The 24,422-nt window shown below is 33.9% G+C and overlaps 3 protein-coding genes and 1 long non-coding RNA gene across 4 annotated transcripts; 2 read left to right on the top strand and 2 right to left on the bottom strand.

The window, feature by feature from the left end:
* Positions 1 to 5,969: 5,969 nt before the first annotated feature.
* Positions 5,970 to 9,170, top strand: LOC104105919 (succinate dehydrogenase subunit 5, mitochondrial-like). The gene is made up of 4 exons (XM_009614350.4): positions 5,970 to 6,328; positions 7,801 to 8,111; positions 8,193 to 8,378; positions 8,890 to 9,170. The coding sequence occupies exons 1-4, from the start codon at positions 6,163 to 6,165 to the stop codon at positions 8,944 to 8,946; spliced, it is 720 nt and encodes a 239-aa protein (XP_009612645.1). The 5' UTR covers positions 5,970 to 6,162; the 3' UTR covers positions 8,947 to 9,170.
* Positions 9,171 to 9,416: 246 nt separating this feature from the next.
* Positions 9,417 to 10,511, bottom strand: LOC104105916 (uncharacterized). Its single transcript, XM_009614349.4, has 2 exons — positions 10,108 to 10,511; positions 9,417 to 10,008 (listed from the first exon to the last, which is right to left on the bottom strand). The coding sequence occupies exons 1-2, from the start codon at positions 10,396 to 10,398 to the stop codon at positions 9,550 to 9,552; spliced, it is 750 nt and encodes a 249-aa protein (XP_009612644.1). The 5' UTR covers positions 10,399 to 10,511; the 3' UTR covers positions 9,417 to 9,549.
* Positions 10,512 to 12,652: 2,141 nt separating this feature from the next.
* Positions 12,653 to 17,562, bottom strand: LOC104105915 (uncharacterized). The gene is made up of 7 exons (XM_009614348.4): positions 17,119 to 17,562; positions 16,446 to 16,534; positions 16,211 to 16,349; positions 14,195 to 14,290; positions 13,920 to 14,042; positions 13,127 to 13,389; positions 12,653 to 13,002 (listed from the first exon to the last, which is right to left on the bottom strand). The coding sequence occupies exons 1-7, from the start codon at positions 17,270 to 17,272 to the stop codon at positions 12,892 to 12,894; spliced, it is 975 nt and encodes a 324-aa protein (XP_009612643.1). The 5' UTR covers positions 17,273 to 17,562; the 3' UTR covers positions 12,653 to 12,891.
* Positions 17,563 to 19,694: 2,132 nt separating this feature from the next.
* LOC104105914 (uncharacterized) lies at positions 19,695 to 21,019 on the top strand. The gene is made up of 3 exons (XR_688456.4): positions 19,695 to 19,846; positions 20,050 to 20,120; positions 20,249 to 21,019. It is a non-coding gene; the product is annotated as an uncharacterized lncRNA (long non-coding RNA).
* Positions 21,020 to 24,422: the final 3,403 nt, after the last annotated feature.

Here is a 24,422-nt window from a genome sequence, read left to right as displayed (position 1 = left end):
AACTTCAAAAATAACTCAAAATTATATTCATGTCCAAACACAACTATAAATTTCAAATAGTATTTTCACTTAGAAAAAAAATTCCCCTATTTTGGATTTTTACAATTCTTTATGTCCAAACGCCCACTTAGAACGACTTCTACAGTAGCTTGACAAAGTTGCCAGTTGCCTGAAATTAACAAACCAAGGGAACTGTAAATGGGTGTTACAATATGCCCTCGTGCTTCATACAACTAAGATCCAAAGATAGCAGCGACACACATTAACATAGATAGAATATAACATAATTGTCTTGGTATTTTGATATTGACTAGAAATTCTAAAAGCCTGGACTCTCTCCAGAACAAACCTAGGAGCCAACACCATTAAAAGGAAACAATTGACCACCAACGAGTCACTACAATCCCATATTTTATTCATATATTCTGGCTCATAAAGAAAACCAAAAAGTTTTTCTAAAAAAATCAGAAGACATCGGCATAAACATGAGTAAGAAGATGGAGGCGTCATCGGATGGATGTTCTCCGACAGAACTCCGGCAAAGTTTTTCACCGTTTTGAGACTGATGAGAAAGGTTATTTTTGGGGGAAAAGAGGCTATGGAGTAGAGAATAGAAAGAAAGAAACTGCAGAATATGTTTCAACCACCGTCGACTCCGATCAATTGGATGAGACTATGGCAAACTATCCGAAAATGTTCTGAACTTTGAAAATGAGAGAAATTAATGGTGAATGGAAAGAGAACAGGGGATGGGATGGAAGGTTTCAATTACACGTCATTTTTTCTTCTGATGTATCTAAATATCACTGGTTACGTTTTTTTCACGATCCAAAATCCAACTAGTCGTGATGGCACCTAACCCAACCCGCTAGGTAAGCCAACTTTCAATTATCCAATTCTAATAATAATTATTAAAGCAATTTAAGTAAATAATTATTTTAACCTTATATATTCCCCAAGAACTGGTAGTACAAATCATGAGTTTCTAAGAATAGAGTATACAAAGCGGAAATGAAATAAATACATAGTTTGTTTGAATAATACATAAACAGAGCTTTTATAAATCTAAGGCTACCCTGAACAAGAGGCAGCTACAACAGGAACGCAGGTACATCTTCAAATCCGGCAACCATCGAACACAGCAACAACGATAGCCAATATCTGCACGCAATGTGCAGAAGTATAGTATCATTACAATCGACCACATGTACTGAGTAAGTAACAAATCTAGCCTTAGGTTGAAAGTAGTGACGAGTTTGTACCAAGGTTAGAGTCCAACTTCCATAACCAACAATAGTTCATAACAATATTAAACAAGTAATACCAGAAGTAACTCAAAGAATAAATGCTCAGCTAAATCATGACTTCTGAAAATAGTTCTGCCTTTCAAGTACATCAATAAAAATCCAAATCATTTACCGAAGTTACCAAAAATATGAATAAGTTTGAAAACATTAATTTTTTCAAAATCCTTTCAATAATGAATAAAATATCTCATTTTCTTTCCAGATAACCAGTGTAAAACAAATGCATCACTATACCCATCTGTCAACATGTGTGAGAAATCATGAATAATGTGATACCGTACAGTATGAGAAAAACACATCTCTATGCATATATGTCATGTGTGCATGTCAATGCAATGTATCTCAGAGATTCTACTCACACTCTCAGAGTACTCAATCTCACTGTCTCGCATTCTCTCTCGCTATGCTCAGCACACTCAATCACTCAGCGTTATACAATACCTGTTGCGGCGTGTAGTCCGATCCCTGTTTATAGTCGACTGCGCTCACTAGGGGTGTGTACAGACTCATGAGGGGCTCCTACAGCCCCAACGCTATAAGCACGGACAACTCACGTGCTGCACGGACAACTCACGTGCTATAATAATATCTGGATCCGCACGGCCAACTCACGTGCTATAATAATATCTGGATCCGCACGGACAACTCACTTGCTATAATAATATCTGGATCCGCACGGCCAACTCACGTGCTATAATAATATCTGGATCCGCACGGCCAACTCACGTGTTGCACGGCCAACTCATGTGCAACAGTATAATATATAGATCTGCACTGCCAACTCACGTGCAATAGTATAATATATAGATCCACACGGCCAACTCACGTGCAATAGTATAATATATATAAAACCAACATGGCATGCTGCGGCGTGCAACCCGATCCCAAAAAATATCCTCACAATCAGGCCCTCGGTCTCCCTCAGTCATCAATCTCTCCAGTCTCTCTTTCATGGGCTCACAATGTCATGAGAATAGCCCAAAATGATGATATGATATATCAATAAATAACAACAGAGACTGATATATGATATGCAATGAAATGAATATGACTGAATGTGAATTTTCAATTTAAAATAAATATTTCACAACAATATGACCTTTGTGGGTCCCAATAATACTGACACATAGCCTCAACATGATTTTTAATATGCTTTTCAACTCAATTTCTTTAATTCATAAAATCGCATGTAAAATGCCCAAGATCATTTAACTAAAAAATTTTACAGAAACAATTATGTCATAATTTCTATAGTGCACGCCCACACACCCGTCACCTAGCATGTGCGTCACCTCTCAATAATTTAGGAAATACATATATTCAGGGTTCATACCCTAAACTCTAAGATTAGAAGAATTACTTACCTCGAACAAGCCAAATCTAATGTCGAGCAAGCTAATCAATGGTCAATAAATTCCATTCTGCGTGTATCAACTTCCAAATGGCTCGAATCTAGTCACAATTAATTTGATTCAGCTCACAAAAATTATAAGAATTAATTCCATATCAAAATACTAATATTTTCAAAAATCTGAAATTACGCCCCAAAAATCACCCATGGGGCCCACGTCTCGGAATCCGATAAAACTCACAAAATCCGAACCCTCATTCAACCACAAGTCCAACCATACCAAAATTACTCAAATTCGACCACAACTCGGCCTTCAAATCCTCAATTAAAGTCTATGAAGTTTTCTACTATTTTCAATCCAAAACACTAATTTATTGATAAAAACAATAATAGATTCGTGTAATTTAACCAAAATCGAGTTAGAATCATTTACCCCCATCCATATGGTGAAAATCGCTTCAATCCGAGCTCCATAGCTCTAAATATGTTAAAATGGCTGAAACCTCAAAATATATCTTATGTCCAGGCATTTACTCTTCGCGATCGCGAAGCACAAAAATTTTTAGCCTAAAATTTGCCTTTTGCGATCGCGGAAAATGCTTCGCGATCGCGAAGAACAAATTCCCAGCACTCCTAGATAACCTCTAGTATAATGGTCATAACGTTTTGTACAAAAATCCAAATTGCAAATGGTTTAACTTTCTGAAAACTAGATACCAAGGGCTATAATTTTCATTTGTTGCTCATCTCCCAATTCTTTATATATCGCGAGATATAAGCTTCCAAATTCAGCCCTGTGCAACAGAGATAACGTTTTGTACACAATTCCAAATGACAAATGGTTTATATTTCTGAAAAGTAGATACAAAGGGATACAACTTTTATTTTTAGATCATCTCCAAATTTCTTATAGATTACGAGATATAAGCTTCTAAATTCGGGTCAGTACAACAGGATTTTCCTCTACGCGATCGCGAAAAGGCTTCCGCGATCGCGATTCACAGTGCCCAAACAGCAAATTGCTCTTCGCGATCGCCACCATTTGTCCGCGATCGCGATGCATACCTCGAGACCTCAACAAAATATACCAACAGATCCTAAAATATCATAAGAACTTAGTCGAAGCCTCGAATCATATCAAACAGCGCTAAAATCACGAATTATGTCCCAATTTAAGCCTAATGAACTTTGAACTTTCAAATTCTATATTTTGTGCCGAAATACATCAAATCAATCCGGAATGACTTCAAATTTTGCACACAAGTCATAAATGACATAACAAAACTATTCCAATTTCCAAAATCGGATTCCGACCTCGATATCAAAAAGTCAACCCCCGGGTCAAACTTCTCAAAAATTTAACTTTCGGCATTTCAAACCTAATTCCACTACGGACCTCCAAATAATTTTTCGGACACGCTCCTAAGTCCAAAATCATCATACGGAGCTATTGGAATCATCAGAATTAAATTCCGAGGTCGTTTACACATAAGTCGACATCCGGTCACTATTTTATCTTAAGCTTTAAACCTTGGAACTAAGTGTTCTAATTCATTCCAAAACCTCACCGGACCCGAATCAATTGCCCCAACAAGTCACACAACAACTGTAAAACCCAATTTGAGCAGTAAATGGGGAAACACAGTTGTAATACTCAAAACGACCGGTCGGATCGTTACAATTTTTAAGTGAATTGCATGAATCTCACACGTTTGAGTGTTTGGGCTGATAGTAAAAAATGTGTTCAATAGAATGTGCATACTAGAAGTTGATGTAGAACAATGTATTGGTACAACCTTAATTTTTAACGAGAATATGATTAAGTGACTTTAATTGGTGTACGAACCTAATTAATGAATTCTCCTAATCGTCATGCTACTTTTTTAGCATGCTATTCTAAAACAGGACGGAATTACTTCTTTTAACTTAAAACTTTCACATCAATTCAATACCTTTGTGTTATAAATTTTTACTACGGGGAAGTAGGTAAACATATTTGCTGACTTTAGAGCGTGGAATCTTTTACGTGTAGTTTGATTCGTGGATAAGTTAATGCCCAGATTTTAAAACAAAGATTGTAATACATGAATTATTAATTCATGTAGTGTTTAGTGTATATATATATTTCTTTTAATATGGATATTCGAGTTTGTGGATGCAAATATAGAATTTTGAAAATGTTTAGACGCTTCTTTAACCAATAATTGAGTAATTATGCTGTTATTAGTGCTCTTCTATGTAACGGTTTTACTAATAGGTATACTATTGCAGTTTAAGGAAAGATAAAAGTGTTTTAGAAATTAGAATTTAGAGGTCAAAGTAATTTTTAGGAATGCTACGTAGCTGGCTGATATACAATTCTCTCAAGTTGGCAACATATTGTTTGATAAACACTTATTGAGTGAAGTTGAGTTACTTTTTATTGGCATCGGAAGCACATCACATTATGGCAGAGTAATGTTTCACGGTTTAATGAATCTTCCACTTATTTGATAGATTAGTTAAGAGATTATTTATGGTTAAACTCTTCATAACTTATCAAGCATTTTCTTTTGCCCCAATCATGGCCAAGCTTTTGGAAGGAAATTTTTTTTTTTTTTAAGAAAAGCAAAAGCAGTTTTTGAAAAGCAGAAAAAATTAGTTTTTCTCCAAAACCACTTTTCTGATAAGCATTTTTGAGAAAAATATACTTAGAAGTAGTTTTCAAAAGTTTGGCCAAACACTAATTACTGCTCAAAAGTATTTTTCAAACTAATTAGTCAAACACAAACTGCTTCTCGCGCGAAATCACTTTTTTAAAAAGTACTTTTGAAAAAAGCATTTCTCAAAATAAGATGATTTTAGAAGTTTGGCCAAACAAGTTATTAGTTGAGTCAGTTAAATGAAGATTGTTGCCAACTTTTAAGGAGTTGTATATGTATTCTGTCTTAATGATTTGATTTATTTTGAGTTATCAAATTTATAATAGTTTAGATTGGTTTCAATTGTTTTTACTTTTAATCGATATTCGTCAATTAATTTGAATCAACATTAAACTGATACAAAAGCAATTACTCCCTCCGTTTCAATTTATGTGAATGTGTTTGACTGGGCACAAAATTTAAGAAAAAATAAAAACTTTTGAAATTTGTAGTTCTAAACAAGTCAAAAAGGGCCCCAAAGTATTTGTGTGGTTATAAAAATTTCTCATTAAAGGTAGAATTGTAAGTTTAATCTAAATTATTACTTAATTTAGAAAGGGGTCATTCTTTTTAGAACGGACCAAAGAGAAAATAGGTTCATATAAACTGCAACATAAAAATGCACAGTAGTAATATGTGTAATTAGAACCAATTTTCGTAGTACATATTTTCATTGCTAATTTGTTAAAATTGTCTTGTATTATGGGTATTTAGAGTATATATTAAGTATTATAAATTTAAAAAAACACAATACTAAAGGACACTCTCTCTTTTTGCTGGATACCTACGACCCTGTGAGAAGAAACCAGAAAGGTAAGCAGAAATGGAGAAAATGGTGCTGATGCGATCTTTGTATCGATCGATATGCCGCAGATCTACTGTCTTCGGCGCGGCCGCCGCCACAACCTCCGCCGTCAATCACCAGTCCCTCCGCCACCTCCATTTCTCATCCCAATCTTTCTCAGCTTCTCCTAGAAACCCTGTTACAGGTACAAAGCATCATCTGCTTATATTCGTAGTATTTTGTTTTATCGGATTTTGCTGTTCAGCTCAATTTTGGTTAATGAGTAAATTATTTTATTTTGAAGAATGTGAAATTTGTGAGTCTGCTTTCAATCTGATATTTCAATTGGTAGGGTTTTTAATGTTAGTGTCGTGGGGATTTCTGTTAATTCACACACACACACACACACACACACACACACACACACACACACATATATATATATATATATATATATATATATATATATATATATATATATATATATATATATATATATATATATATATATAAAGATCCAAATTTTAATTTTACTGTTAATAGACATAGTTTTTTTGTTTATGAGACACATGAATAGTATTGGATAAGTGTGATTAGAGAACCTGTTTAAGAGACAAATTATTTAGTATTGGAATGAAATGGTCCCGAATAGAGCAGAATGGATATTAGACGATTGATACAATCGAGTCCAACTAGTTTGGGATTGAGTTGAGAAAAATGAAAATAGGGTTTTTGATGCTCCATTTCAGTTTGATCCTTTTTATGTTTGATTCCCCTTCCCTAATTTATCTAAGGTTTAGGTTTACACTACTTGTGTTGACTTGTCCCACGTCGGTGGGATTTGAGGTCCTTGGTCTCCTTATATGATCTTGGGAAATCCTCGCCTCATAAGCTAGCTTTTGGGATTGAGTTAGGCCTAAGGTCCATTTATCATGGTATCAGAGCCAGGCCCATCCCAATTATTGTTACCGATGTTGAGCCTCCATTTATGTTGTCCGCGCTCCAGTTTGCAGGCTTGGGCCTAAGGGGGTGTTGACTTGTCCCACATCCGTGGGATTTGAGGTCCTTGGTCTCCGTATATGGTCTTGGGCAATCCTCACCTCATAAGCTAGCTTTTGGGGTTGAGTTAGGCCTAAGGTCAATTTATCAACTTGTCAGTTTACGCATCGTTCACTTATCTTTAGGTTTTTTGATTCTGCTTTATCATATCCAATTGTGGAATCAGTAGGTTACTCGTTTGTCGTTTCCATTGTGGATGCTGATTTGTGTCTATGTGATTTTAAAAGTAGGTGTAAAAAATCCCTGAGTGCCAGTAGATTCTTTAAGCTCAATAGAATTCTGAGCATAAGGCAACAACAAAAACTTTGGTTGGCACACTTGAATATGGGTTCCAATTACTATTGCTCACTCTACCTGTGATAAGTTAGAGTCTTATAAATGTAAGAGTTCAGGCACCTGGTTCAATGTTGGAGTTGGATTCTAGATCCTTTTACTTATAATTCATGGTTATTACGACATAATTAGGATTGTTTGTGGGGAAACAGGACCTTATATGATTTCTTTGGAGAAGCTTCTTAATTGCCTTACTAGCGAAGTGCTTTTAGTTTCCTATTCTTTGTATCAATTTCCTGATCCTGCATCAGTAATTGACATTACATGGATATTGTGAAACTCTAGAATGGAGGCATCCTTTCACAATGGCAATGGGAAGCATGCGTTCTTTCAGCGAGGATTTGTCTCACATGCCTGACATAAAAGATCCGGAGGTCAAACGTGCTTTTAAAGACTTAATGGCTGCAAGCTGGCACGAGCTCCCAGATGCTGTCGTCTATGATGCCAAGAATGCAGTGTCCAAGAGTACTGATGACAAAACCGGCCAGGAAGCTTTGGCGAGTGTTTTCCGCGCCGCGGAGGCAGTTGAGGAGTTCACTGGGATTCTCATATCTCTGAAAATGGAAATTGATGATGCTATCGGTTTAAGTGGTGAGGTAAGATGAGTTTTATGATACCAATGATTTGATATGCAATTTCTCAAGTTCTTGTTGTTTAAATACTCATATTGCTGGCAGGATGTGAAGCCTCTGTCAAAAGAAGTCTCTGATGCACTGCAAATAGTATTTCAACGCTACAACACATACATGAGTGCCTTTGGGCCAGAGGAGGGATATTTGAGGAAGAAAGTTGAGATGGAACTAGGGACTAGGATGATACACTTGAAGATGAGATGCAGCGGCCTTGATTCTGAATGGGGAAAGGTACATATAACTGAAGCAAGTTTGTTGCATGTATTTCAGCTTTTCTGTAGGTTACAACTTCCTACACAAGCAATATTTGCAAAACAAGCTATGTTTCACTTGGGAGATAAGAAAGCTGTGGATACAAGCTGCAATTTGAATTGCCCTTCTAAAGTTGCACTCCAGTAGTGACTGTTTTTTCTATGGTTCCAACAAAATTTGATCAAACTCTTGGACATTGACTAGCTTTTCATGAAATCATCCATTATGCCTTTAAATAAACGTTCATGTCTACAATATTATCATCCATTAATTAGTACAAGAAACAACTACCAACTTTCTATTTTGATGGTGGGGTTTAATTTCTCTGGAATAGATTTTCTAATGCTGCAAGTGATTTTACAATTCATTTTTCGAAATGTTCCCTCGAGATTTTGTTACATTTTCAAAATAATAGTCTGAAATCTCCTGAAGGATGAACCATATACCATTATTTGTTTTCTCACTGCTCTTTCACCCTTGCTAACTCCAGGTTACAGTACTTGGGACTTCTGGACTTGCTGGTTCTTATGTTGAGCATAGAGCATAGACCTTCAACGATGGAAGATATACCACCGTGTTTTTGTCTTCAATCACTTGAATGTTTGTTGTTTTAGATAATACAGGTTGCTTTAATATCATCTCTTATGTTGCACTTGGTTCGCAAGTTTGATCATGTGATTGCTACAATAGGCAAATGATAATAATCCAAGAAACTTGTGCAAGGAAATACTTTCTTGAATATTCAGAAAGTTCTAATCTTTGTTTCTTCAAGGTGTGTGCTTCAACACATATTTTCTGGTTGATTGATGAATGAGCTTCTTGTTTTAAGTTGGTTTGCTTATTTACTGTACGTGGCACAGAGCACTTTATGCCAGCAGTTCAGTTTTATCCCTCTGATGACGAACTTCCATCTTTGACCATCTGTAATTTGGCCTTAAATGCCAAACTGGTAAAATAAGTGACAGTAAATGTACTACTTAAGCCAAAGTTTGAAGCATGCAAAGCATAAGAAAGGTGTTCAATTCTCGAAAGAGTTTATGGCTATTATCAAGAACATAGCAAATACATGAAAAATGAAGTTCAGCATCCCTTTTGGGAAAATGTAAAATTCTTTAGAAATTAAGAGAAGATTGGTTTTGAATGCCAGCAACTAGTGTATCTTGATCATTCTTGCACTCTTTCGCCATGACCAAGAATCAGATGGGGATTTTGGCAAAGGAGGAAGTAACAACAGTTTACGGCATAGACCAAATGGCCATCCTTCACAGTGAGAGAATTCCTGAATAACAGGGCGTCTAGGAAATTCTTGAAACTCAATCCTGTTCAAGCTTGAAGAACGAGAACGAGAAAGGGTTGTCTTAGCTGTGGCAAATGCCTCATAGCTTAAAGCACTCGAGCAGCGCGAAAAACGAGTACCAGCAGAGAGGAAATCCTCGTTTTCTTCCTTTATTTCATGTTCATTTTCCTCCTTTTGTTGCATTAGCTTTGCGGATATGAATAAATCTCCTGCTGTTGGCGAGAAACTCCAGTTGAACTTGTCATTTGAGATGGTTGTCTGTCTTCTGCATTTTGACTCCATGTATTTACTTATTACTATTGATACAAACACCTGTTGATAAAATCCACAAAACAGCTTTCAGAAAAGATGAACATATCACAAGATAAATGCATTGAACTTGAAAGAAAATCTCAGACTATAAATTATTACGTCCTCTTCATCATCATAATCATCGATTGCATCGTCTTCGTCTGAGCTCTGAATACTAGAATGTCTTTCCTTAAAAATGTGGCAATTGGCAAATGCATCCTTGAGAGTTGAAGAGAAGAATTTGCATCTCTTGGAGTGATTTGGTGATTCTTGCTTAGGAGAGAAGACCATGTTTGGAGAAGAGTTGAAAGTAAAATTCTTTGAGTGTTGTAGGTGAAAAGGTTTCCCAAACAGAACTAAATACTTGTAATTTTTCTCTACTGTTTTTTTTCCCTTTTGAAATTCTTGCATGAAAGTGGCCTTTCATCTTCTATGAACTTTTTGGGTTTTTAATCTTTAAAGTGAAGACAACATTAAAAGAGCCGACCAAGGTATTTTCAAGATAATAACTGATGGCTACTTGGACTACTATACCAAATCAACTGACATCTCAGTTTCTCATTCTATATATCTTAGTTATTGTTTCTATTTCATAGTAATGTTTCTAAATTTGTAGCTATTATTTTTCACTTCAACCTGAAGTCAAGGGTGAAAGGGGACACTACACCAAACAATGACTACTTACAAATCCTTTTAGATCTTATTACCTTATGCGAATATGGTATAAGAGATTAATCATTTTGAAATTGAATAGGCCGAAAAGATGACACACCCAAATGGGGTGGAGATCCCCTCCAGTGATAATTTCTCCATTATTGCTCAATACACTTATTGATTTGTGCCTTGTGTCTACTCAATTAATTCAAGGCTGAGATTAAATAGGTCAGTAAACAACTAAAAATAGTAATGCAATTTCAAATAAATAAAATAACAAAAAGTTTACTGCTAACTAGGAATGTACAAAGAAAACCGATAAACCGTTCCAAATCGATAATCCGAGTCAAACCGGAAAAAAAAAAATCGATGTGGTTTGGTTTGATTTGGTTTGGTATTGAAAAATAAAACCCGACCATAATTGGTTTGGTTTGGTTTAGTTTTAACTAAAAAAAGTCAAACCGAAACCAAACCAATCCGATAGTACATTTATATAGTTTTTAAAAATATTTTATACATATAAATATTTGTTGTAATGTAATTTATAAATATTTCTTAAACTTTTTCACAATTTTATCTTTTAACGTATTATTTCAAGTTTAGACTTAACATTCTTGAATGATAAATAAGTTTTAAAGCCCATAAATGTAGTAACACAAACAAAATTCAAATCAATACTAATGCTAACAAAAGAAATTCAATTCAATACTAGGAATGATGATAGTGTTGGATAATTATTTTAGTTTTATATTGGTTTATAATGAAAATGCATAACTTAGTCTTTCTTTTTCTTTAGTGCTTAGTTATGTAATTAATATTAGTACTTATTAGTTATACTTATTTTAGCATGAACTTTATAGTATTTTTAGATTATGTTAATTTTCATTATGGCTTATTAATTAACAATATTTATTTTATGTAATTTTATTATTTTATCTTTGTTATTGAATATTTTAGTATAATGCTATGACATATCTCATAATATTGTGTTAGTTTCTTGGAATATACATTATATAGTTATATTTTACTAGGACTTAAGAAATATTTGGAGCACAAGTTACATATTTTATGCTATGAAGACTTTACCTGAAAAAAAAATCCTAAAACCCCAAGCAGCATACCCAGTATTATTCCGCACCGTGGGGTCTGGGGAGGGCAGTGTGTACGCAAACCTTACCCCTACCTTGTGAGGATAGAGAGGTTGTTTCCAATAGATCCTCGACTCAGGAAAACATAAGCACCACATCAATGAAAATATAGACAAGAAGGGATAGTACAAAAAAGCCATATAAAAGTAGAATAAAAACAACAAGACAGTAAGGTGATCAACAATGAAAGCAAACAACGGTTAGTCATAAAATTCTACTACCAATAGAAAGTGAGACTGCGTGCCAATACTACTGTTATGAACACTCTAGACTACCTACTGTACTACCTTAATCCTCGACCTCATACATTCCTATCAAGGATCATATCATCGGTCAGCTGAAGTTGCGCCATGTCTTGCCTAATCACTTCTCCCCACCGAGATTGAAAAATCCGACTTTGTTAGTTTGGTTTAATTTATAAATTTAAAAATCCGACACTATTGATTTGATTTGATAATTAAAAAATTCGAACCAACCCGACCTATGTACACCGCTACAGCTAACGGTGTCTAGTTTCACCGTACTTGCACTTTTCTCTCACTCAATACAACAGGCAGGCCCTGCCATGATGTCATAACCAGTAATAGTGCAAGTACGGTGAAACTAGACCGACACCGTTAGCAGTAAACTTTGTTATTTTATTTATTTGAAATTGCATTACCATTTTTATTTGTTTACTGACCTATTTAATCTCAGCCACATGGCAAAAATCAGTAAGTGTATTGAGCAATAATGGACAAATTATCACTGCAGGGGATCTCCACCCATGAAAATGATTTCATCAACAAAAATATTTTTCGGTATAATATTTTACTATTTACCAAACACTATCCTTTTTTGAAGCTTAATTAAAACACCATAAGTTAGTTTAGAATAATAAAAGTAGGTTTTAGCATTAACACAATCCTTTAGCTCTTCGCCAGTTCTCCAAAATTCTAATCACTGTGTGATACAAAAACAAATTTCTATTTTGGTACAAAATCTATCTTCCCACAAAACAACAAGAAGACGAAGAGAAGCAGCTCGACCATAGAAACTGCAACTCAAGAAAACTGATCGCACAATTTTCTTGCCACAATGTTACAACATCTTCTCGGCAAATTTATACACTGACAACACCAGACATCCATGGAACAATTACTGGTGCATTTGGGTGAGCATTTCTGTATGTTTCAGGATAGCGGTCCTTAAAATTCAACGTAGGTGTCTCTGCCTGCATTTGCAAATGAAAAGAGGGAGAGACGATTGACAACAGCTTAGTCTGCTAAATATCAAACTTTGCATAGACAAGAACAGGAGGTAATAAAGTTTGTGAAGAGAAAGCGCGCAGAACTTACATATTTCAGCCAGCACTCCTGATGCTTGTGTTGATAAATGTCCGGAGAGTGGCATCCTGTCTCTGACGGGCAGTAAACCCATATGTTACATTTCTTTTGGTTAGTTTTGGCATGCTTAGCTTGATTCAAACAAGCCATGCAACACTCATATGCAGATTTTTTATGGTGTGTAAGGCCCCATCTTACAGCAGCACCACCGTAATCAGTATGGATTTCAGCACGACACTCGGGAGGAAGCTGCTTGCCAGCTATGACTTCGTCGTCTGGAGAATATAAGTTTATAAATTACTGCATAAATATCTATCTATAAGCAGAGAGGGTCTCCTTGTTTTGTTACTTAATTTGACATAGCAAATTTGTGATAGAGAGGGTCTCCTTCTTTTGGTTACGTCTGGCATGCTTAGCTTGACTCAAATTTCAAGCATGCATGCCTTCAATCAAAGAGATCTTTAGTCTTTTTGGTTTCTTTTATACAGCAAATAACAACTAAGCCTCAGTACCAAACAAGTTGAGGCCGGCGATATGAATCCTCACTTCTATATTTAAGCTCAACTCATTTATCATCATGCCAAACAAAAAAAAAAAAGGAAAAAAAGAGGGGAAAAAAAGCAAATGATATAACAATAATATCAAAGAAGCTTGCAAAAGGAGAGGTGGAGAGGGAGGGGAAAAGGGAAGAATACTTTTCTTGCTCAAAAAACGGGAGATAATAAAAAAGCTGATGAAAGATCTGGACCAAAACAAAACAAAGAAACACATAAAATTTGGACTGAACAACTAACTATCTTATTACCAAGTTCCACTTCACCCTCAGGTTTGTCGTCGTGTTCTTTATTAGTGATCTGAACAGGTATCCAGAGACCAATTTCTTCTGACAGCTCAGTCCAGTCATCCTCCAAAGCTCGTGCAAGTAAACCTGCAAGCAAGGTCACAGATAATCTTCATCAAAGGTCACAGATAATACCTATTTCTTGAAAATTGCAGTGAACTAGAAATGCAGAACTCCTTCAACATCAAAAGAAAGTTGAAAATACAAACTGTAGAATAGCAGTCATAAAAAGGACATACTAGCCTCCTCTGGAGAAATAGTTGAATTTGATGTTTTCTCATGAATAATTTCTGCAGCTTCTTTCAATTTTTCTTTCCGCCAACTTTCCACCGCATCTGTTCAGCAAAAACACCGTCAAATATGGTAACCCGGAATTGTAAATGAAACACAGCAAACGAATACATACAATAAAAACATCATAAGGAACTTATAATTAAAAAATTATGTTACGGTGGCTACCCTTATCCAAATATGTTTTGGTGGCTACTTCGGTCTTCATATACACATGAATTCTTCTAAGGTCAGTCTTCAAATTAAGTGGCATTTAAGTAAGCTATTTGAAACGATAGCAGTATAGGAGGTGTAAAATCTCCCTGACCCGCTGCATTGGGGCATGCAAAGCATCCGGGCAAAAAATACCTGGATCTTCCCCTAGGCAGTAAAGTGGAGGAGATGGAGCTTTAGCAACCAATAACACAAGAAGATAGGAAGGATGGAGGAAGCAGGTACTAGAAGTTTGGGAGAAGATAGGAGGGATGGATGTCAAAGGGAGGAAGAGTTTCCTTGATAAAGACAATCCTACTGAACATTCCTACAAACTTCATGTCTCTGTTTCCCATCCCACCTTCAGTAGCCAAGAAATGTTCTGTTTAATCTAAAAAAGAAAAAGTCCGAGGAATGAATAGAGATGGAGATTTTCATTTGGTGAGTTGGGGGAGAGTCAAAGCCCCTGTTAGGAACAGCGTTGGGTATCCGAAGATAAATAACTATGTTTGACTGAGCTCTACTGAGAAAACGATTATAGAGGTTCGCAACATAGGAGAAGTCTCTGTGGATGGAGGTGATTAATAAAACATGGTTCGCAAAAGAGATGAGTTATTATTCTTAAAGAACAAGCTTATGGAAAGGGATCGTGTAGGAGAGAAAGGATGTTTCAAGATTCATTAGAATCATTATCGTGAACGGGAATGTAGTCCATTCTGGCGTAATGTTTGGTGTGTGATGCTGTTCATAAAGATAACTTCCCTTGCATATTATCCATGAAAAATACAAAGGAAGCCACACTTGCGGAGATTATTAATAGGGATGAAGGATAGAAAGCCTACAAGACTAGGAGAGTGACATGGTGAAAGGATCCTGCACAAGCTATGTACCTATGAGAGAAGAAGATAAGATGGTGTGTAGAAGGGACTTCCATCAAAATCTTTGGTATGAAGTCTCATTGTAGTGGAGGTGGTCCATTGATAACTTTGGAAAGGATAAAACAAGATCTGGAGTCTAAAACAAGGTGTGAAGATACAACATGCAACATTGGAACAGGAATCCTTGATAACTTTGGAAACTTCATTTTCCAGACAGAATAACATAGACTTGTCATTCAGGAGAGAAAAAGAACAAATCTTGAGCATCTGGTCAACACAAGCAAAAAGAATGAAGGCGAATAGACCTAAATATCATGATTCTGAAGCTCCTACAACTCTCCATGCTAGGACATACAAATTATATGTTTATGCTAAAGGATGTCAGTATTTAGTTTTCAGCTTATGTTTAAACAGAAAAAGCCCATGTCAAAGCAAATTCAATGTTGCACGCTAGTGTAACACTCAAAACCAGTGTAACAATTCTTTCCATCTGACAGCTTCCATTTCACAAGACCAAGACACCTGTTTCAGCTACACTTTGGTGAACTGCATTTAAAGAAGGTTTCCGTTCGTTGAATTCGGGAAAAGAAAACCTTAGACACTAGGCTAGATACAGATACTATTTGTAGCAACTTGATTGCATGGTGAAATCTCCAGATTGGCTTATGAGCTTGAACCTACATACCACTTCCTTGATTAACAAACATCTCTACATACTTACTACACAGACCAAATAGACTTTAGTAAGAGATAAGATAACTTAAAAGTCTACGACTAATACAGGCTTCAGTATAAAAAGCCAAGAAGTCTTCCCTAATAGAAGCTTTAAGAATGCAGGTAGAAAAACAAGGATAGCACAGTTTATTAATCTACAGAAATTGAAGGCACAATCACCTTGTAGCAGCGTTGCATCGGCATTGGCATTCACGGCTTTTAAAGTTACTAGTATCTCATCTGCTATCTTCTGTTTAATATGCTGCGGTATTTGTTGCACCTTCTCATCCTTCAAAAGTTCGATCTTTAAGCGATTTACCTTCATCATATAAAAAGCATTCCTCGTCAAGCAAAGTCCACGTGAATATAGCAACATTCAGAAACCAGATACCAAAATCTCAAATAAAGGTCTTACCACGTTAATAAGTTCTATAGGTTCTAGTTGTTTCCGTAATTGAATTGACTCTTCCATTTTCCTAATCTGATCTGAGGTATACCTAAAAGCTGTATGCACAAAAAGCATCCATTTATCAAACTAGTAAAAAATATTCCAAGTAATCAACAAAACCAAAATGTGTCAACAGAATATTCAGAATCAAGAAACAATATAATGTCATTACAAAATAATCTGGGAATGCCTAAAAGCTGTGTCAAAACTCAAAAGCCGTGGATTTATCAAATAAATATTCGACTTTCCAAGAAAGTAACAAAATCCCAAAATGAGTCAACAGAAAATCCATAGTCAAAAAAGGGTTGGGTCATCCAAAAATAATCTGAGGTATAGCTAAAAGCTGTGGCAAAAGAACTCCTATTTATCAAACAAGCATTCAACTTTCTAAGAAAGCAACAAAATACCAAAATGGGTACAAACAAAAGATTCAGAAGCGAGAAAAAGGGCTCATCCAAAAATAATCTGGTTTTATGATGTATAGCTAAATATACTAAAAAGCTGTGGCAAAACCGCCCATTTATCAAACAAGCAATCAACTTTCCAGCAAAATCCCAAATAGGTAAACAGAAAATTCAGAATCAAGAAAAAGGGGTCATCCCAAAATAATAAAAGAAGCATAAATATTAGCAACAGTTACCTGTTTGAGTATGATTGTAAGGGTACATATATACAGAAGTGTAGAGAGAGTGAAGCACATAAAGAGCAACAAAAATGTTGGTTGAGCAAACAACAATCATAGTTTGCTTATATAAACACCATTTTCCTCTCCACTCTACTGCTGCTCTTGCCATCTCCCCTCACTTTCTTCTCTTCTCTCCTCATTCCGTCATCTTCTATCCCCTCAACACACACACACAAAGACACCCCAAGAATCTAAAAATGTGAAGAATGTTTTTTGACAGTTTCTTGTTTGCTTTTCACGGATCAGATAGATCGATAGTGGTATAGTACCAATATTCTTTTTACTTAGATTTGATTAAAAGAGGGAGAGGAGATGAAGTAGCAAATAAGTACTACAGTAGACTAGTAGTACTATATAATAATGGAGATTCTTTTTACTCCAGGAGCTGGCGTTAGTGAAATGTGTTTTTTGGGTCACAGGGGTTTAAGTTGTCAATTATAATTACTACAGTATTACTTAGGTAGAGATAGTTATGGTTTACGTGATGTAATAACAGTACGGGGAAACAAAAATGTCGGGGGAGAAAGATTATGTTTTTTGGGTATTTCGATATTGTCGGGTTTTGTTGTTAAAATGTGATTAAAAGTTAGCTGTAAAAAGGCTAAAAAGGGAAAAGTCTTGGATCCCTTAGGACACTCGCGGTCAGATTGGCCATGCTACTAAAATCGGATGCACTTTTCAAAAAAATATTTTTATTAAAAAACAGTTTGTGTTTGACTAATTAATTTAAAAATTATTTTTGAGCAGTAATTAATGTTTGATCAAACTTTTAAAAACTGTTTTTAAGTTTATTTTTTTCAAAAGTACTTTTGGAGAGAAGTTACTTTTTTCTTCTTCTCAAAAATTACTTCGGCTTCTCCTCAAAAATATTTTTTCCCATCTAAAGACTTGGTCAAACACCTCAATTTTTGGCCAAAAAAACACAGGCTATCAAATATGGAACTTTACTAGTCATAGTACATGTCATGTTAGAAAGGTTGGATTTATTCAAAAACTAGTTAATTTTTCCGCGCTTGCGCGGTCCCTGAAAATATTATAAATTTTTTGAAATGATCTATTTGTAAATATAACTGAAATAGAGATATAAAATTCTTTAGAAGTAAGCTAATGTGGTAATTGTTTCCATGGAAAATATAGCATCAACTTCGGAACAACTTCTTATTGTTTTAGTTTATTCTAATTTTTAATAATTTCATTTGATAATGAAATAGGATGGTAACAAATAAAGATGTCAAGTGAATTTATTATAATAGCAAAGCGACAATATTAAAGTAGCAATAAATTTGATTAGGCTACATACTTTTATACATAGTTTGATTCATCAAAACTCAACAAAAAAGATTCGATTTCATTAATTCTTTTCTCGAATTAAGTGACGTTAAATCTTTCAATAAAAGTAAGATGTTTGTTTTGTGAATATGTCATCTTTGTTTGGTCCATGGGTTGTGACAATCTTTCTAGTTCAAGCATAATCTTGATTTGCTTGAGTTTTCTGCTTCCTTATTCACAAGATAGCATTAATATATGAGGAGCTTACATGAGGAGGATTTTATATCACAATAACATTGTGCTCTATTTTTAATTTTTATTTTGACTTTAATTGCTAAAATTTTTGCTAGGCTTTTTTCACTTTTAGATCGTTCATGTCTAGAGGCATGAAAAAGAAAAGAGGGATTGCTCAACCAATTTGAACATATTTATAAATAGCTTCCATCTGTCTTGAGTGAGGGAATAAATGCGAGTACAGTCGAACTGAACTACTTAATTCATAATTCTCAAACCTAACCTTTGGTGGATTTCCAGTAATGTGTCTTGGGTTTCTTCTATGTTAGTATGTTAGAGTCAAAACTAAAAAGACTAACTTTTTTGCCTCATCTTTACCAGAAAGGCTATAAAATATTTCAAATACATATTAGCATCTAGTATTACTTTTTCAAATAATCATTTGTTTTGACTTTTGAGAGAGTTGTATGTTGAATATTTGCCTTGTCCAATTTTCGCCGCAAGAAGCCTTGAAAAAGGATAGCCAAGCAACAGAGAATCTATTTTTCCTCCATATTCAACATTAGGTATAATATTATATCCCAACTCTCCTAATATATTTTGTACTCCCACACCATAATAGGAGTATATTTTTTGTACACCAAATTTCTTCGTTTAGACCATACTTTTCTTTAGACATAAGGATGACAATATAATAATGAATCAATGATCTAGAGAAGGGCAGGACTTTAGAAGCAAACATTAATTTAGCTTGCTAACTTCCCAAGAGAAAATACATCTAGCAATTAAAATAAATAGTGACAATCTGCAGGAGCAAAGTTAATAATAGGTCAGCACACTACAAAAAAACGCTAAATTTACGGAAGTTTTATTGTGGCGGTTACTATAGCCTCCACAATCTATATCAAATTGTGGGAATTTATTTATCCCGCAAATATATTATATTTACGGCAGTCGGAAACCTCTGCAGCCCTTAAGAAAAATAGCGCCCACTAACCTCGTTTTTTAATCCTTTCCCTCTCTTTTTTTCCCAAACCCCTTTCTCATTTTCAGCTACCCTTCTCTCTCCCCTCGCTTCATTTTCAGAAACCCTCGCCCACTCTAACCAAATCCTTAACAGACCTACCAGACAAGGGATGAAAATGAGCAGCCCACTCTAACACAAAATCTTTAATTGGATGTAAGTTTATTTGATTTCGCTCTTTCATACAAATTCCTCTTCGATTTTGCTTTGATTTTGCTCTTTCATTCTTTGATTTTGCTTTTTTGTCTTTCTTTCTTCATGTATGTGGCTTTTAAGTTTTTTTTCTCTGTTAATTTGTGTTTTTTCTTTACTGATTTTTTTCTCTTTCTTTCATCTTGATGTTTTTCGATTCTCAACAGAAAGTAGCAGAAATTTGGTAGAATCGGTGTATTTTGAAGAAGGATATAACATTCTTTGTTGAAATCGAGATGTAAGTCCTCTTTCTCCTTTTGCATTAGGTATTATATGTTCTAAAATTTAGTTTTTTGTGTATTTTGTTGGTTAATTTCTGTGATTTGGGTCTTAATTGAAATATTTCCTTTTGCATGTGTATTTTAGAACTCCTGGGGACCTTCAAAGAAGACGCAATTGTCACTGGCTGCTTTTCCTCTTTCTGCTCTGAGTTGTGTTTGAATCAGTCTCAAAGTACATTTTTTGTTTTTCTGTTTAATAATATTGGAGTCACAAAAATATATCTTCTTTTGGATAAGAGTACAAAAACTATAGTACTACTTTCCAACCGGCAGAAAATGAACGTTACCTATTTGAAGTGCAGTAACTACTGCATTTGAGTCTGTGTTGATTTCAAGTAGTTGTAATTTCTTTTGAATTGCTATCTTAGTCGCATCTGTAGAGCTGTTTGTTCTGCAAATATGCTAATTTTGACAGGAAGTATCATCAGAGACGGATCCAGGATTTAAATTCTATGGGTTCAATTTTTAATATTTTTAACATTGAACCCATTATATATTTAAAGTTATGGGTTCAAATCTATTATTTTTGTAATTTTAATGAATTTTTACACATAAATTTTTACTCCGCGTCGAAAGTTATGGGTTCAATTGAACCAGTAACTCTCACACTAGATCCGCCTCTGAGTATCATATAGTAGCCTAAACTCTAGTCACCTTAGTGAATTCTGGAGCACCTCCTATTCCTCCTATCTCAGGTTACTGACTATCCAATGGGGAGCCTTTTGTAATTAATTTGTTGTTTATCTTTGATAGTTTAGTTTGTATATTTCCTTCTTTTTTCTGTAAGCATTATGTATTTGGTAGTTGGTATTTGCAAGATCCTTTTATAATTGAAGTAATTTTTGATTTCGATTGATCTATTTGTGCCAAGAGTCAGAAAGGGAAATGTTCACTCCAGGGGAAATGCTGACTTTACTGGTTATAATTTGATGGAAGACGGAGGGTTATAATTTGATGTAATTTATCTGTCCAGCTCATAATTCTTCCCCTATTATGAAGCCACTTTCTTTAGCAAATCTCCATGCTATAGTGTTCTTGTAGAAGGGATTGATTCAGTACCTAATCACAAGAAATTCTTGACCCTCCCCCCTGTGAATTAGAGAATAAAATTATACTCCTTAAATTACAATTGATAGGTACTTTCTCTCAAATGAAAATTTTGAAAATATATTTCTGGATTGTAACTGATGTTAGTACTAGGAGTTGGCGTTTTGACATTTCAAATTAGATATAATGCAATCTCAAAGTACTATTTTAGGACTGCTCAAAGAGCACAACTAAAAAATAAACAGGTTTTTAGTTTTCTTCATAATAAAGAGGAAGATTGTGTATATATATAATAATCTGCCATTAATGAAAACACTCCACAATCTCTTTATCTCTATATTTAAAACCCTCCACAACTTTTTGCATGTCTTGTGCAATCACCTCGTGTACAAAAAGAAACTTCCCATGCATGTACATATCATATATGTGTAGTGTTATTTCTTTTCTTTTTTATTTGCTCTGTTTCGCTAGCTTAGGCATATGTTTTTTGTTCAAAAAACTATTCCCTCAATCCTATTTAAACAGTAGTGTTATGAAGTTACTCTTTTGGGTTCCTTCCTAATTTCCAGTATTGCAAGCTATGCACGGTCTTAATACCCTTGAATTTACTGCATGCCTCAATCAAAGAATAGAGAATCACATTGATTTTTGTTTTTATCTTTTAAGATTCACAAGGAGCTAGCAAGATACTTAAAGTGAAGAAAAGGGACGTGTTAAATTTATCTAATGGAAAACGTATTGTGGTTGATTTTGACGACACGGATTCTCCCATCGGTGAAGGACAAGGCATTCTTGCAGGCTTTTGTCGAATTTTAGCAACTGACTGCTCCATTTTTCCAATTCACTTTGAGATAATGGATAGCGTTTCACTGAAAATTCCACCGGATCAATGAATTTCTTATGTTGATTAACGCTTTAAAGAAAAGACACAAGTATTTATTTCAATGCTTCAATTAGTTTGTGTAATTATATATTTGTTTGTATAAGAAGGTGAACCTTCGGAGGTTCCATAAGAGGTTGCTTCGTGCCTATTATTATTATTATTATTATTATTCTGTAAAGAGAGGCTGTATCTAATTAAAAAGAATAATTATGTGCAACTATAGATGATATCTTAGTACTTTAGATGAGTCTGTAAGATGGTATGATCTCTAAATTCTTTTATACGAGTTACCAATCGGAGATAATGCATTTGCGGCTAATATAACAGCAGCATAACAATTCACCATTTGCCCAATAAAATTAATATTGGTGTAAACAGAAAATGTGAAAGTTGCATGCATATTATTTTGGTTTGTTTGGACTACATGATGCTTATAAGCTTTTCTGACAACAATAGAATGATATATATTTGTTTGGACTACATGACTATTAAGATTGATGTATCTCTTGTCTCTATCCATGCCAGTTAGTGGAAGAATCATGTTGATTGCGGAATATGACATAGCCACCTACTTCACGGACTTGTTGAGTTCGGAATTAAAATGTGGTATTTTATGACTCAAACGACCAAAATGCGTGGAAAAAAAATTTAGTGACCAAAATATATATAGCGCCCTTTAAAAGGGCGCTATATGTAATATACACGGCATAGGTAAAACAGATAAATAGAATTTAATGTATCAAAACAAGAGCAGATTGCTTAGTGGTTCAATGGTTAAAGGCTAAATAAAAAGTTGGTTTTGTCCTTGACATCCAAGGTTCGATTCCCTCTAGCAGCATTATTTTTTATCCTATTTTGTTTTCATTTTTTACTTCTTTTCATTATTTGGTTTAAGTATTTAGATATAAATACTTTAATATTTATAATTACTTTTTAATGTAATTAAAATAATTTAATATTTATTAAAAAATTATAATTTTTGAATTCATTTAAAGTAAAAAAAAAAAGCCTTTTATTATTTCGTTAAAAAATCTACCGACATTTTTAATAGTTGTTATTTTGTATTATACGTAAAACAAAATTATTTTTTGTATTTTTTGATACAAAAAATATATATAGTTTAATCTACTGCCTGAATTTTTTCATTTTTTGATATCTTTCTTTTTAAATTTGGTTATTAAAATTTTAGTTATATTTACACTATATAAATTTTATTAATCAAAATTTTAATTATAAATCTTATAATTTTCTTATTATTAAATATAAATTATTATAACTATTTAATCTTTAAAATTATAATCGAAGAATTATTATTATCTAAGTAATGGATTATGATTTTCATATTCTTATCAGGACATTTAATTAAATGATTGTTCATAAACTAAATAGTTATAATACAGTTTAGTTTATGAAAATTTAGTATAAAAAAATTAATTAAATGAGTTTTCATAAATTAAATGGTTATATTTAGTTTAGTTTAGGATAATTCTTATTAGAAAAAATTTAATCTACGAGCAACCATTTAAATAGTTTTCCTAATAAGAATATAAGAATTATATTCCATTACTTAGCTAATAATAATCCTAATGGATTATAAGAACAACCATATTCTTATTTAAAAATTTGAAATGGATAATACAATTACAATAGCCAATGAATAAAAGGAGAAATAAAAAATACATTTCATGAAAAATATAAAATATATAATTAGAATTTTGATTAATAATTAAATTTTAATAACTAAATTTTGAAAATAAAGATATCAAAAAATAAAAAAATTCAAGCAATAGATTAAACTATATATTTTTTTTTGTATCAAAAAATACAACAACTATTAAAAATGTCGGTAGATTTTTTAACGAAATAATAAAAGTCTTCTCTTTTTTTTTTTTTTACTTTAAATGAATTCAAAAATTATAATTTTTTAATAAATATTAAATTATTTTACTTGCATTGAAAAGTAATTATAAATATTAAAGTATTTATATTATCTAAATACTTAAACCAAATAATGAAAAAAAATGAAAAATAAATAAGAAATAGGAAAACAAAATAATGTTATTAGAGGGAATCGAACTTGGACCTCAAAGACAAAACCAACTTTTTTACTTAACCTTAACCATTGCACCACCCAGCAGTCTATTTGATTTTTGGTACATTAAATTCTATGTATCTACTTTTTCTGCGCCATGTGTATAAAAGGCTTTATATATATAGCGCTATTTTAAAGGGCGCTATACCTTAACGTTCAAATGTTCAAAACGGACGCGCATTTCGGTCGTTTGAGTAAAAAAAGACCACATTTTGGTTCCGGCTACTCCCTACTTCA

The sequence above is a fragment of the Nicotiana tomentosiformis genome, chromosome 4 (assembly GCF_000390325.3).
Source record: "Nicotiana tomentosiformis chromosome 4, ASM39032v3, whole genome shotgun sequence".
NCBI classification, from domain to species: Eukaryota; Viridiplantae; Streptophyta; class Magnoliopsida; order Solanales; family Solanaceae; genus Nicotiana; species Nicotiana tomentosiformis.
The sequence above is the reverse complement of the archived record's forward strand: the minus strand, read 5'-3'. Positions and strand labels throughout refer to the sequence as shown.